Source organism: Oncorhynchus tshawytscha, linkage group LG26, assembly GCF_018296145.1.
Source record: "Oncorhynchus tshawytscha isolate Ot180627B linkage group LG26, Otsh_v2.0, whole genome shotgun sequence".
NCBI lineage: Eukaryota > Metazoa > Chordata > Actinopteri > Salmoniformes > Salmonidae > Oncorhynchus > Oncorhynchus tshawytscha.
In genome coordinates, this window is record NC_056454.1 from 3,756,658 (window position 1) to 3,770,905 (window position 14,248).

At 41.7% G+C, this 14,248-nt stretch overlaps 1 protein-coding gene across 1 annotated transcript in view; it reads right to left on the reverse strand.

Moving 5' to 3' along the window:
* fgf14 (fibroblast growth factor 14) overlaps positions 1–13,295 on the reverse strand; it is a 305,742-nt gene extending 292,447 nt beyond the window's left edge. The window contains exon 1 of the mRNA XM_024388653.2: positions 12,417–13,295. Within this exon, the coding sequence (XP_024244421.1) occupies positions 12,417–12,666 (250 nt within the window). The 5' untranslated portion in view covers positions 12,667–13,295. The remainder of the gene's footprint in view (positions 1–12,416) is intronic.
* Positions 13,296–14,248: the final 953 nt, after the last annotated feature.

Genomic DNA, 14,248 nt, shown 5'->3' on the forward strand with positions numbered 1-14,248 from the left:
ACAGAGAAAGACTGCATTAGGCTGACAAGCCATGAAGACATTCTGCCTCTCTAGTCAACTACACACAACCTTTTACAGACCTAATCAGCCCAGAGAATTTCATCACAAGAAAAATAGATTTGGTGAAGTAAGCATGTTATGGTGGTTGGCGATATCCCTCTAGTGGTGTGGAGGCTGTGCTTTGGCAAAGTGGGTGGGGTTATATCCTGCCTGTTTGGCCCTGTCTGGGGGGTATCATCGGATGGGGCCACAGTGTTCCCTCCTGTCTCAACCTCCAGTATTTATGCTGCAAAAGTTTGTGTCAGGGGGCAAGGGTGTCCTGTGTGAATTTAAGTATGAGAATTGGAGCTCTCTGGCTCTCTCAGCCCTAGGACCATGCCTCAGGACTACCTGGCCTGATGACTCCTTGCTGTCCCTAGTCCACTGCTCCAGTTTCAACTGTTCTGCCTTCGGCTATGGAACCCAGACCTGTTCACCTGTCCCAGACCTGCTGTTTTCAACTCTCTAGAGACAGCAGGAACGTTAAAGATACTCTGAATGATCGGCTATGAAAAGCCAACTGACATTTACTCCTGAGGTGCTGAGCTGTTGCAACCACTGTGATTGTTATTATTCGACCCTGCTGGTCATCTATGAACATTTGAACATCTTGGCCGTGTTCTGTTATAATCTCCACCCGGCACAGCCAGAAGAGCACTGGCCACCCCTCATAGCCTGGTTTCTCTCTAGGTTTCTTCCGAGGTTCTGGCCTTTCTAGGGAGTTTTTCCTAGCCACCGTGCTTCTACACCTGCATTGCTTGCTGTTTGGGGTTTTAGGCTGTTTCTCTGTACAGCACTTTGTGACATCAGCTGATGTACATGCTCAAGTGTATGCTGGCATTACCGAGTAAGAGTGGCCATCACTGAATTAATGGGAGTTGTAAAGAATGTCAACTTAACAGTCTTAATAACTACCATTTAATGCAGTGATGGCCTCTTCTACTCTAATTTCAACATAAAAGTAGTGTACATTGAAAATTTCACCAATTTCAATACAGGATTATTAATCATATTAAAAGTTTGGAATGACTGCTTTAATAAAATATAAAAAGCCGCATATCAGTTGTTTCTTTTTATAAATTAGCACACGCCCCAGATCACAAATGTGGAAGCAGGTGTTTTTGATACATACAAAGCACAGCTAACTTATAAATAGCACAGCAGGCAGAAGGTAACTTTGGACTGTCAGAAATAAAGTTGTTTTCACATCTGTCTGCTACTTCCCAAAATCTGACAAGCAATGAATGCCTTTGCTAAAACTGTATGCGCCAATACATTAGGTTAGGCCTCGATTAGGCCTACCTGTACATCTGTGATGGAGGTTGGTGGCACCTTACTTAGGGAGGACGGGCTCGTGGTAATGGCTGGAGCTGAATGGTGGAATAGTATCAAATACATCAAATCATGGTTTCCATGTGTTTGATGCCATTCCATTTATTCCATTCCAGCCATTATTATGAGCCGCCCTCCCCTCAGCAGGGCTCCCGAGTGGCGCAGCGGTCTAAGGCACTGGAGGCATCACTACAGACCCTTGTTTGATTCTAGGCTGTATCACAACCGGACGTGATTGGGAGTCCCATAGGGCGGCGCACAATTGGCCTAGCGTCGTCCGAGTTAGGGTTTGGCCGTCATTGTAAATAAGAACTTGTTCTTAACTGACTTCCCTAGCTAAATAAATCAAATAAAAAGCAGCCACCTATGATGTACATTCAAATCTAACACAGGTAATATTGGTCATTTTTCATGTAAAAGGACTCATGAGCACCAACATATGAAGTTCATAGGAGCATGTCAAATTGGGTGTAAAATGAAAGCTAAGATTCTTGTGAAAAATTAAGGCATATACATTCTTCAACCATTTTCCATCCCAAAAATGTGGAATAGCCAAAGGATTTGATTTCTAGTCAAATAGTTGGAAAAGGGGTCTTAGAAAACATCTACCGGAAAAAAGGTTTTAGAAATACCAGAAAGAAATATTAGAAATACATTAAAACACAACAATGTTGAAGTAAAGATCCCTGCCAACCATTAGCAACACATATTTAGTTTAGGAAAAAAAAATCTTCCTTGTTTAAGAAACTTTGCCTTGTGCCTTAGCATTCCATTACCAAAAATCCATGTTCTAATTTCTCTCCCTCATCAAAGTAGACCTAGCAATTGTTTTTACTGATATCAATTTTGTTTATGAATTATTAAGTGATTAAAACTTTAAATTCTGTCACCAAATCAGTATTTCTGCAATTGTATTGGCTACAATGGGAAATCATAGTTGTCACAAACCACGGTTGGGTCACCTGCTACTGTCCTCCCTTCCACTGGCATACTGTTATGTTCAGATCATATGTTTTCTTTCTGTCATCTGGTGGTCAAAGAAAGTGTGTCTGAAAAAGTTGCTCTCTCTCACTCTCTGTCATTAATGTCACCTCTCCCAGCTCTTACTGTCACCTACCCATGAGCCCTCTCCCTCTCCCAGCTCTTACTGACACCTACCCATGAGACCCCTCTCTCTCCCTCTCCCAGCTCTTACTGACACCTACCCACGAGCCCCCTCTCTCTCCCTCTCCCAGCTCTTACTGACACCTACACATGACTCCCCACTCTTTCCATTTACTGTAACCAACATCCTCACTCACTGAGCCCTAATCGACATCGGACATCCATGGACGTTGAAAAGTAGTTGAAATTTGGTCAGTCCACCCTGGCCTTGATTTCAACGTCAACATACATCGGGACCGGTTTGTATCAACTTTGATTTCAACGTCCACAGACGTCTGGACCGACCTTCATTGGGCCCAAATATAGACGTCCATGACTGATTCAGATTTGGTCCGAACCGCGGACCAAATCTGAACCAATCATAAACGTATACGTTTCACCAGTTTGGACAGCACAGTACAATAGAGCACAGTAGAGAAAAGTAAAGTACAGTTTGGTACATATTCTGTACTGTAGAGTCGAGTTCAGTACAGTACACTTTACAGTAATGTACTGTTAAGCCAAAGTTTCTTTGGAATTTAAGGTAACATACTGTACTTCTTTTTTTTTTTTTACAATAACTTACCAGTAACTGGCTGTACTGATTTGTATGTTAACTTGATTGCCTTTCCAAGGGAGGTGGAATGGGAACCAGTTCTCAAGAGCAAGAGAGCGAACCCAAATTAATTTATAGAGGAAATTGATAATGCTGCGGTCGATTTTCACGTTGGCTACAACATGATGATTAATATTAAAGAAACTTGGAGAGAGCCTCTCAAGTATGTGTACCTGTTGCATCAACCATCTGTTACAAGGCCTACTTAATGGGATCATAATCATTATATAAGAGATGTCACATCAGGTTATAATAACTGACTTGTGGAGAGTCTATGCTACCGTAAAATAATGTCTCTACCCTTAAACCTAGACGTTGAAATGCTGTTTCAATAATAAACCAAATAGGAAGACATGCCACAGTGGTTGGAGTCTTCTACTTTTATTCATTGACTCTTCACTTTTTTAAAGGATGTTTCTTTTAATTCTGCCAATAATATCATACTAATTCATATAGTCTTACGTACACTTTGTTTTTATTTCTGAAGTGACAAACTCTACTAACAAAGGTGCAGTGTGTCTACAACACTTGTTTTCCATTGTGGGCGAAGAAAGTACTGCAGATCTACCAATTATAAACTCGCAGTAATTGCTTGTTTGTGAAACCATAGCAACAAGCCATTGGTGTGTGTGCTTAGGTTATTTTTGGACAACCCTGTTGTTAGTCTAATTGTTGGAGTTCTTGTTTAAAATCTCTTCCAACCCCTTTAATTATAGACTTGTGGTCTAATGCCTGGCTTTTCTCTCCTTTGGCACAAATTGCAAGTCGAGCATGAATTAACTGCCTTTATAACAAGCTAGAAATGGCTCCTTTTTCTGATACAGTATTAAACCCTGATCTGCAAAGTCAAGGATTTTGGATATATGACTTTGGCTGTTGCACTGACACTTGCTCTGAGGTGAGAATTGCATAGAAAAGTCTTCCATCAGCAGAATCTAGGTTATTAAAATGCACATGTAATTTCACATTACACTGTGGAGTGGAAAGAATGTGCACGCGTGTCTATCTGCCTGTGTGTGCATGCTTGCGTGTGTAAATGTACAGGGAGGCGGGCCTCCCGAGTGGCGCAGCGGTCGTGGTTCTCAACCTCTGCCTCTCATGAGTCCGTACGGGAGTTGCAGCGATGGGACAGGACTGGAACTACCAATTGGAGAAGAAAAAAGGGGTAAATAAAAACTACAGGGAGGAAGATAATATTTTACTACTCACAGGTTTATGAACCTGAGTTTGACAGTGAGGCACATCTCAACATACAAAAGAGCTTATAAAATATAATTCAGTACACGGACACAAAAACACTGCTATTCAATATATGCTATCATCTAAAGTTAGTAATCATGGTCGAATTACCGGCCAGGGGGCCCCCATTGATTTTGTTAGACTATCTCAATCAGATATCATATTAAAAATGGCAAAAAAAAATCTCAACCCTATGGCAAAATGAGTAGAATTACAGGAAATGTGCTATAAAACAGCACATTTTCCTCTCCGCCCCAGGGCAAAATTAGTAGAATTACAGGAAATTTGCTCTAAAACAGCACATTTTCCTCTCCGCCCCAGGGCAAAATGGGTAGAATGACAGGAAATTTGCTATAAAACAGCACATTATCCTCTCCGTCCCAGGGCAAAATAAATAGAATTACATGAAATTTGCTCTAAAACAGCACATTATCCTCTCCAGGGCAAAATGAGTAGAATTACAGGAAATTTGCTCTAAAACAGCACATTTTCCTCTCCCCCCCCAGGGCAAAATGTGTAGAATGACAGGAAATGTGCTCTAAAACAGCACATTTTCCTCTCCGCCCCAGGGCAAAATGAGTAGAATTGCAGCAAACTTCCTTTAAAACTGCAACATTTTCTCTATGCCCCATGGCAAAACGTGCAGAATAGCACAAAATTAACTCAAACTATTTGTGGCCCCCACCCCCATGAAAGTTGACCATCCCTGGTCTCTACCAACTAGAGAACCACCTTGACTTTCTCTGATTGAAGTCCAATAACAGTACAGTTCATCTAGTTAATAATATAGTTATTCATTATTTTAATTTGTTTAGTTTTGTTGCTCGCTGAGATTGTATGGTTAGGTATATGAAATAAAGCTCTTTATTTTGGACCAGCGACTCTACTCCTGAGTCTCTCCTAGCTCTGGTCCAGGCACATCTTAACCTACAGCAGAACGTATTAAAATATCATTCAGTACACCGACACAAAACCCCTGCTATTTCTAAAGGCTGTTCAAGGTCCTATCATTTCAGACATCTTCACTCTCTACTTTCTGGCATGTATAACTGAATCCAGGTTCTCTCTCTATACATAAAAACAATGCATTTACACAACAGTCAATGAACCCAAGCAATTCTAGTAAGCAAGTGATGTCTACATTCAATACAAAACCTAGCTGTCAGTCGATTGAAACGGAATACTCATTGTCCATATAATATTACTAAGTATGATAGCTCTAAGTGTGTGTGTATGTGGGCGTGTGCCTGCATGTGTGCATGTGAGTACAGAAAATGCAGAATGGATTATACAAGTCACCTCTTGGACTTGGCAATATGTGTTTTCTAAATACCACCATTAAGTTAAAGTACATTTCTCTAAAAGGTAGATTGCCAGCTGCCTGTAGCTCGCGAGCTGTCAATGAGTAGATTGTACATAACAAGGGAACTCAGGAGGGGTCTCAACTTACTGTTACAAGTTAGAATAGTACATTACACAAGGTTTCATTTAAAAAATCTGTACTCTTGTACAGTCAGTCACTGATAGTCACTTAGTCACTAGCGGCCAGCTATCTAAAGTTAGTAGTCAAGGTTGAGTTACCGGCCCGGGGGCCCCCATTGATTTTGTTCGTATGTCTCACTAAGATATCATATTAAACTGCAAACAGTTCTCTCCGCCCCAGGGCAAAATGAGTAGAATTGTAGCAAACTTGCTTTAAAACTGCAAGATTTTCTCTATGCTACATGGCAATACGTGTAGAATAGCACGAAATTAACTCTAAAATGTTTCTCCCCACTGTCAAGAGGGAGGCTGCTAAAATGTTTTGCTCGCAATGTGGTGTAGGGGGTAATTCCAATTTTTTTTGTGGCTCCCACCCCCATCAAAGTTGCCTATCCCTGGTCTCTACCGACTACAGAACCATTTTCCTCATACCTTATTGACTTTCTCCGATTGAAAAACTTTTGTTGCTCGCTGAGATTGTATGATTAGGTATGAAATAAAGCTCTTTATTTTGGACCAGCGACTCTACTCCTGAGTCTCTCCTAGCTCTGGTCCATGGCTGTGGCCTTCGACTCAATGGTGTCCTCTCTGGCATGGCCAGATGGGGACAAGCATGATCTCCCCCAAGCCTCTGTAACATACCATAGAGCTGAGCATTACCTCACAAAGCACCACAAACCGTAGCCTACAGGTACACTCTAGCCTATGCATCATGCGGGGAATTTGAGTAAGCAGCCGAGAGCGATGGTAGCTGTACGGACAGCAGGAGGTGTGAGTGAGTAGAAGAGAGATGGTTCCATCTACACTGTAAAACAGATGTTTCTAACTGTGCTGACAAAATGTTGTTGGAAATCTCATTGATACTACAGGGACCACTGTGCGTCTTGCTGCCTTTTTAAGTCTTGCGCTATGTAGGCTAGGGAATAGGGTGCCATTTGGGACGGAGAGGGTCTCTCAGTCTTCACTGCTGTTTTTGGGGCCGTAATTACTTTGGGAAACTTATCCCAAACCTCATGACTTGCTACCTCTAACTGTGAGATGATGGGTTCATTCAACGTATCCTGTTCCACTGTATGGATCTTATAGCGGTGTATATGTCAGGGAGATGAATACACACACACACACACACACACACAGAGAGAAAGAGCTTTGAGTCACTGACACTAATTACAATGGCAAAAAAGTACTAAGGCAAAATTCTGACTATTCCCAAGTGTCCTCAAAGTTTCACTGTGACATGACATAAAAGTTGTGGTCAGTAATTCAATCTTAACTGGTAGAACAGCTGCAGGGGGAGTCCAATGTTCACTGATTACACTACACTACTTCATTACTTGATTGAATTAAAGAATCATGATGTGCCCACCAAGAGTGACTTAACCCCCTCTCTATGACATCCGACTGAGCATGTGTATCAGAGAGCAGCAATGCCCGTTCTACCAGACCACTAATCTGAAGGGCTAACTACAGGGGTCATCATAGTCACTGAGTGATATCTACAAGTACATCTGGAATCGGTATGTTTGGAGTTAGAGTTTCCGTCTTTGACTTTACTAACTTAATTTGCATCATTCTTGTCTTTGACAAGAATTCTGCGCTTTAATTGCCTGTACTCTAAGACAAACCGGCACTCCTGGAATAGCTTTACACACATCCCTCTCTTCTGTATACATCTAAACACCGGTGTTTACTGAGCTTTCCATGTACCCGAAGCCAGGAAGTGTTTTGTGTTGTTTGTTTAGCTTGGAGAGAAAGTCATGACTACCGGTACTTCATCAGTCTGTGGTAAAGTCTTACCTTCTGTCTTGAATGTAGTCAAAATACAAAAGGTTGGCCATTTCGATGCAAAGGTTGGTCAACATGCACAGATTGGCTCTAAATATTTATTTACGGCTTCATTGGAAGAAGCTGCAGGTAAGAAGATAATGTGTCACTACCCTGTGGTAACCTCAAGTGTGTTGTTATAGCAACACTTACAACCATTCAGTACCATGGACAGTGCCACGACCATCATTAACAAGTGATGTGGATGCTGATTCAGAACCATGGACTGCACTGCGGTCAGCACTAACTAGCAACGGTTGGGTGTAGATTCAGCACCATGAACAGCACCGCGACCAGCACTAACTAGTAGCAGTTTGACGCATATTCAACACCACAGTTGTGGATAGTGCAACAAACCACTTGAAGATTGCTCACACCTGTGTTGTATCTATGGTGGAAGGCCCTATTCAGTGACTTTGCCAAACTCCCTATTACTCCCATACCCTTATCCTGTAAACCTCATCATGTGAAGTTAAGGTAATCGAAAAAAATATTGTTTGACTTTGGTATCAAAGAGTTAGCCTGGGGTATGGGCTAATGAACTATGGGTTGTGTACTGGGCCCTACTTTGGTCTTCCCTCTGGTTAAGTTCAGGATTTGAGGACATTAAGCTGATCTTAGATCTGTGTGGCCTGGCGTATGGGTTGAACAGACAGAAGGCAGGCAGCACTGTCACAGCTCATCACTTTTACAGTGGGTAGGGTTGCTAAAATAACAATGGAGGGCCACTGTTTATGCTGCCTTGAGGGAAATGCAATATGTTTGCGTTTCTTTCAATTCATGTCAATCATATGTGAGAAGTGAGACGAGCCAGTGATACTGTTGATGTGATGCCGACAGTTGCAGTTTCACTGCTCTCAACATCTCAGATATGGAAAGGAAACTCTTTCTACTGTTTATCAATGTCAAATTATTTATTTTGATAAGTTAGAGTACTCTGTAAAGTTACTGTGTTTGTATATTGAATCTGGCATGCATGAACTTCACAGAATACGAATAAGGTGCACCAACTAAGTAATTCAAATATTCACGCTATATTCTAGAGTCATGCCACAGGACAGAAGGCTTGTGTCCCTCAGAGAAACTGTACAGAGTAATTTTCATTACCCGGCAAAGTGGGTTTGCTCTCACAAAACCAATCAGCTTTCCTTCATCCCCAGCTAAAAACAAAATCTGTGTTAACCTCACACCTACAGTACAGAATACGCAAACATACATCAATGCCAACAGAGCAATTTTGCCCCTGCCAGGCAAATATTAGGCAACACAAGGCTATCTGCAAGTGCCATCTGCTGGAGTTGAAGGCTCCTTTAGAAACTTCACTTTAAACATCTAGTCCATATAATGCATAGTGTGTGTGTGAGAGAGAAAATAGATGGATCCATCTGCTATGCTGACAAATGCTGGAAATCTCATCGTGTGTCTTGCTGCCCCCTGAGATATGTCATGTAAAAAAATAAAAGTATGTAGACTAGGGAATTGGGTGCCATTTGGACGGAGGGGGTCTCTCTGTCTTCACTACTGCTTCTGGGGCCATAATTACTTTGGGAAACGTATCCAAAAACCTCATGATTTGCTACCTCTAACTGTGAGATGATGAATTCATTCAACTCATCCTGTTTGCCTGTATGGATCTTATAGCAGCTGATGTGAGCCCCTCTCATCCCAGTCTGCATCCTCAATTTAGTCTGACTGTGAGAAAAAAGGACTGATGCTTCAATGTTTACGTTTCAGATAGGTTCCATGGATATGTTTTGGGGGTCAACACAGGTCTATAGCCTAGGCTTGCTTTGCTCTTTTTACTCTGGGGTCCAAAACATCAGTGTCTTTCAATTATCTAAAAAGACATTCACAGACCCAAACAGCTGTCTTTAAACAGGATTAAAATAGCTTACAGATGACCTGCTCCATATTTCAGTCCTCTGGATATAGAATAGGCTCCTGCTATTTACACAGCGACACCAGTAGCCCATACTGTACGCACCTCATCCACAGTGTACGGGTAATGCCATAAATACACAAGATAAATGTACAGTACCAGTCAAGATTAGACACACCTACTCATTCAAGGGTTTTTATTTATTTTTACTATTTTCTACATTGTAAAATAACAGTGAAGACATCAAATTAAATAACACATATGGAATCATGTAGTAACCAAAAAAGTGTTTAAAAAATCTAAATATTTTATATGAGATTCTTCAAAGTAGCCACCCTTTGCCTCGATGACAGCTTTGCACACTCTTGGCATTCTCTCAACCAGCTTCGCCTGGAATGCTTTTCCAACAGTCTTGAAGGAGTTCCCACATATGCTGAGCACTTGCTAGCTGCTTTAACTTCCCCCTGCGGTCCAATTCATCCCAAACCATCTCAATTGGGTTGAGGTCGGGTGATTGTGGAGGCCAGGTCATCTGATGCAGCACTCCATCACTCTCCTTCTTGGTCAAATAGCCCTTACACTGACTGGAAGTGTGTTGTGGGCCATTGTCTTGTTGAAAAACAAGTGATAGTGCCACTAAGCGCAAACCAGATGGGATGGCGTTTTACTGCAGAATGCTGTAGTAGCCATGCTGGTTAAGTGTGCCTTAATAACAGACAGTGTCACCAGCAAAGCACCCCCACCCCATCACGCCTCCTTCTTCATGCTTCACGGAAGAAACCACACATGCATAGATCATCTGTTTTACCGACGCTGTCTCACAAAAACAAAAATCTCAAATTTGGACTCATCAGACCAAAGGACAGATTTCCACCGGTCTAATGTCCATTGCTCATGTTTCTTGGCCCAAGCAAGTCTCTTCTTATTATTGGTGTCCTTTAGTAGTGTTTTCTTTGCAGCATTTTGCGGCAGAGGTAACTCTGGGTCTTTCTTTCCTGTGGCGGTCCACATGAGAGCCTGTTTCATCGTAGCGATTGATGGTTTTTGCGACTGCACTTGAAGAAGCATTCCAGTTGACTACCTCTTGAAGCTAGTTGAGAAAATGCCAAGAGTGTGCAAAGCTGTCATCAAGGCAAAGGGTGGCTACTTTGAAGAATCTGTAACACTTTTTGGGTTACTACATGATTCCACGTGTTATTTCGTCGTTTTATGTCTTCACTATTATTCTACAATGTAGTAAATAGTACAAATAAAGAAAAATCCTTGAACGAGTAGGTGTGTCCAAACTTTTGACTGGTACTGTATATCCGTTTTAATGAAAGCCACATGACAGGAAAATGGCTGAACTGCAGACGACGTGTAGCTGTGATTGATCGGCTGTATGTGCCGATTTGGTTATCCTCCCCAGAGTGGCATTTCTTAAAGTTTGTGTTTTTTCTGCAGCTCGTTCAATAGCCTACATTTAAAATATTCTAGCTATTCTTTTCATCTACAAAAAGTGATAGTTGTCTTTATTGACTTCATTATCGGACATGATGTGAATTTGACTATTAAGTGGGACTATATAATGTTTATTTCGTCGTTATTGTTGCAGTGTCGTCAGCAAGGCAAAATAGCTTCATTATGATGATCGACTATGCTGCAGTAGCCTACCAATGTCGAGGAAAGAAAAAGAAACAGTGCTGTCACGTCAACTTAAGACACAAGGTTAAACCTACAATGTAGGCTGTCTGTACAATAGTCTTTCCTTGGTAACAGCCTGTTGAAAAAAACAGTTGCCCAGTGGCAGAAATATCGCACTGGGAACAGACGTAAGTTCAATGTGTTTTTATTTCATTTATTTTTTTACATTTGGTTGTGTTGTCAACTCACCTGAATTCATGGTGAAACCATCAAAGCAAAATCACCATGACATTGGATTTAGGTTCAAAGTAAAAAATAAGTTCCTTTTACATGTATTACTTTTTACTAATCCAATCAGTTTTCTAGGTTGATTCAACGTCATCACATTGAATTTTGTGGTTGAAATTAACTGGAAACTACATTGATTCAATCAGTTTTTGCCTAGTGGGATCACTTTTATGCACTGCCGTCAATAGCCAGGCAGTGGTGTATTGGGGGTATAAGTATCACTATTATGATGGGATACTTCACACCAATGTGATGAGAACTGAAATCAAATGGAGATTGCTGTGAAGTGGGTCTTTTTGTATTGAGAAAATATCGCATTAGCCCATGCACGCACCGCTGTTCGTCTTTTATCCAACAATGCATTCCATTCGAGCAAAGAAGGCATGTGATAATGCATCGCTAATAAATATTGCAACATGTATCGTTATGTATGTGTGGATACTGAGACAAACATAGGCTGTCTGGCTCATCCATCAAGCTCGCTGAAACATAGCGAATAGCCTATTAAATCGAGAAGCAAGTGTTGCGGTGGAAATGCTGCTGCAGCAACCCGACAAAATAAAACCTGGTTAAAAGAGAGACCGGTAGACAGACGGCTCAGTGAGCAACCTTATTAGTATGTGATCCCAATGTCCATCCAAGGTGCTAAAATATAATGTGTCTGGGCGCTATTTAAAAAGTTAGGAGATCATGCTTCGGGGTTGCTGGGGGCTTTTTCCTGTGTGTGCCGGTCTGTGCACTACGCGTCCCCATGCCAGGGCTCGCCGACAGGCTACAGCGGCTCTACAGGATAAGTTATCCCCCTCCCCTCTCCACTGCATCCACTCGCTGCACAAATAATCATTGCAGATCTATCACCCCTTAGAACCAACAAACGTGGGCTATAACACACACACAGTGCAGTTCACCACCGGAAAAAAAGCAATGAACATCCAACCGCAAAGTGCTTACCTTCTGGGTTCTTGTTTTTCTTAAGACTCTTGCCACAAAGACACTGCAGCATATGCGTTCCTTTGCTGAAAATGTTCCAAAGAAACCACATTGATTTGGGCGAAGAGCAATCTAGTGGCTTAAACACCCAGATATAGATGAGATCCTTGCGGTTGCATAATAACACAATTGTTTCAGTTCTCCGGGACAGGGCTACCAATTGTATCATAGAAAAATAGTAAATATCCAGGTCGCATAAATGCGTTTTCATTCACCTGATGAAAATATTTCTCTATCTGTCAGACTTCGCAATAAAGGTGTCTTTTTCTTCTTCTGGCGAATAAAGGATGCCACCACGGAGAGTCGGTAATAGAAAATATACTCTATAAATTGCATGTGTCGCACCGGGAGGAGACGTGCTGCCCTTAAACAAACAGAACTAACGTGAAAACAGTGAAACACGGCAGCTTTCCGAGGAGAAAACCATGCCTATTAGTTAATCACTCTGATGAGAGGAAGAAGGATCTGTACAGCATCAAAAGCCAGGGAAGGATGCATCCTATGCACACGCACAGACAGCAACGATAGCCCCAATAAAACAAGACATTGCCAAATCAAGCCACTTCACTTGGTGGTGTTTCTTCTTCAAAAACCAACTGTTTGCCGAAGTCAAATTCCCACAACCCCAGTTGTCATATCTTTTGTTTTGCTCTCACTGCAACGGTAAAGCCAGGTTTGTTTCCTTTTGAAGGCTCTGGTCTGTCCTGATGTTTTTGGGTGGTTTGTGTTTCTTATCTGAAGGGTGGTTCTCTCGGTTGTTTCACAAATGCACCACTGACATCTACTCCAAAAGTACGGTGCGCCTGGGGAAATATTTGCATGTATTTCGCTTCGCCTTGGATCTCTGGTTGGAAATAAACAGGGAGGAGGGGTTGCAATTGAAACATTGGCTTTCCATTACGTAGACACGTGGTTTCGGCGCCGTGATATCACGGGCGCTTTCAGGAATTATGCGAGGAAACAGAATTGTCTCTATGATTGATGGTATGTCAGGGACTTTTCAGGAGTTTATTGTTATATTAAACTGCTTTTCTGCATAGAGTTTGGACTAATTTATCGGCTAATGGCTCCATTGCAACAGTGCTACTAGACTATAGCTACTCATAGCATATCAAATATATAATATCATGCCTAATTCATATTCTACTCTGAAGCGTCGGGTTTATTAAACGGTCCCGGATTGTAGCCTGTGTGACAGGTGTTCCGGGAAGAAGTCACAGGTGCTGGTAGTGGTACTCACCCGTGATAGGCTGTCGGGGATGCTTGCGTGTTCCGCGGTGACAGGTAGTGTTCTAAGCAGAAGTGAACTACAGTATCAGCTATAACAGCTGATGTCAACATAACGACAGGTGACACGCAAAACAATGGACTCAGTGTAATAGCTTGGTTGAGGTGAGTTGCCCCCTTAATGTAAAGTGTCTGGAAAACTGCAATGAATAGGCTAAACAACAAAAGGATACTATCATTGTCTTTTAATGAAAAAAAAGCAGAGGTGTGTTGCAGATCAGGCTATGTCAGTAAATAGATGACAAGATATTGCCAGTAGTTTGCTGTCAAATGAGAGTGCCTGATAATATTGTGTGAAAATAATATGGGCGTTGATAACGTTGTGATAACTATGAATAAACTAAGAGATACAAATGCCATAATAAAAATAAATCTATGACCATTTAACGTAAACTCGCCCCATTCCGTACAAATGTGCGCAACCGCAACATTGAAAAGAGGCTACAAAGAAAACTAATGGGACTGTAGTGACTGTGTTGACTTCAAAATCGGGGGTGTGAACTAGG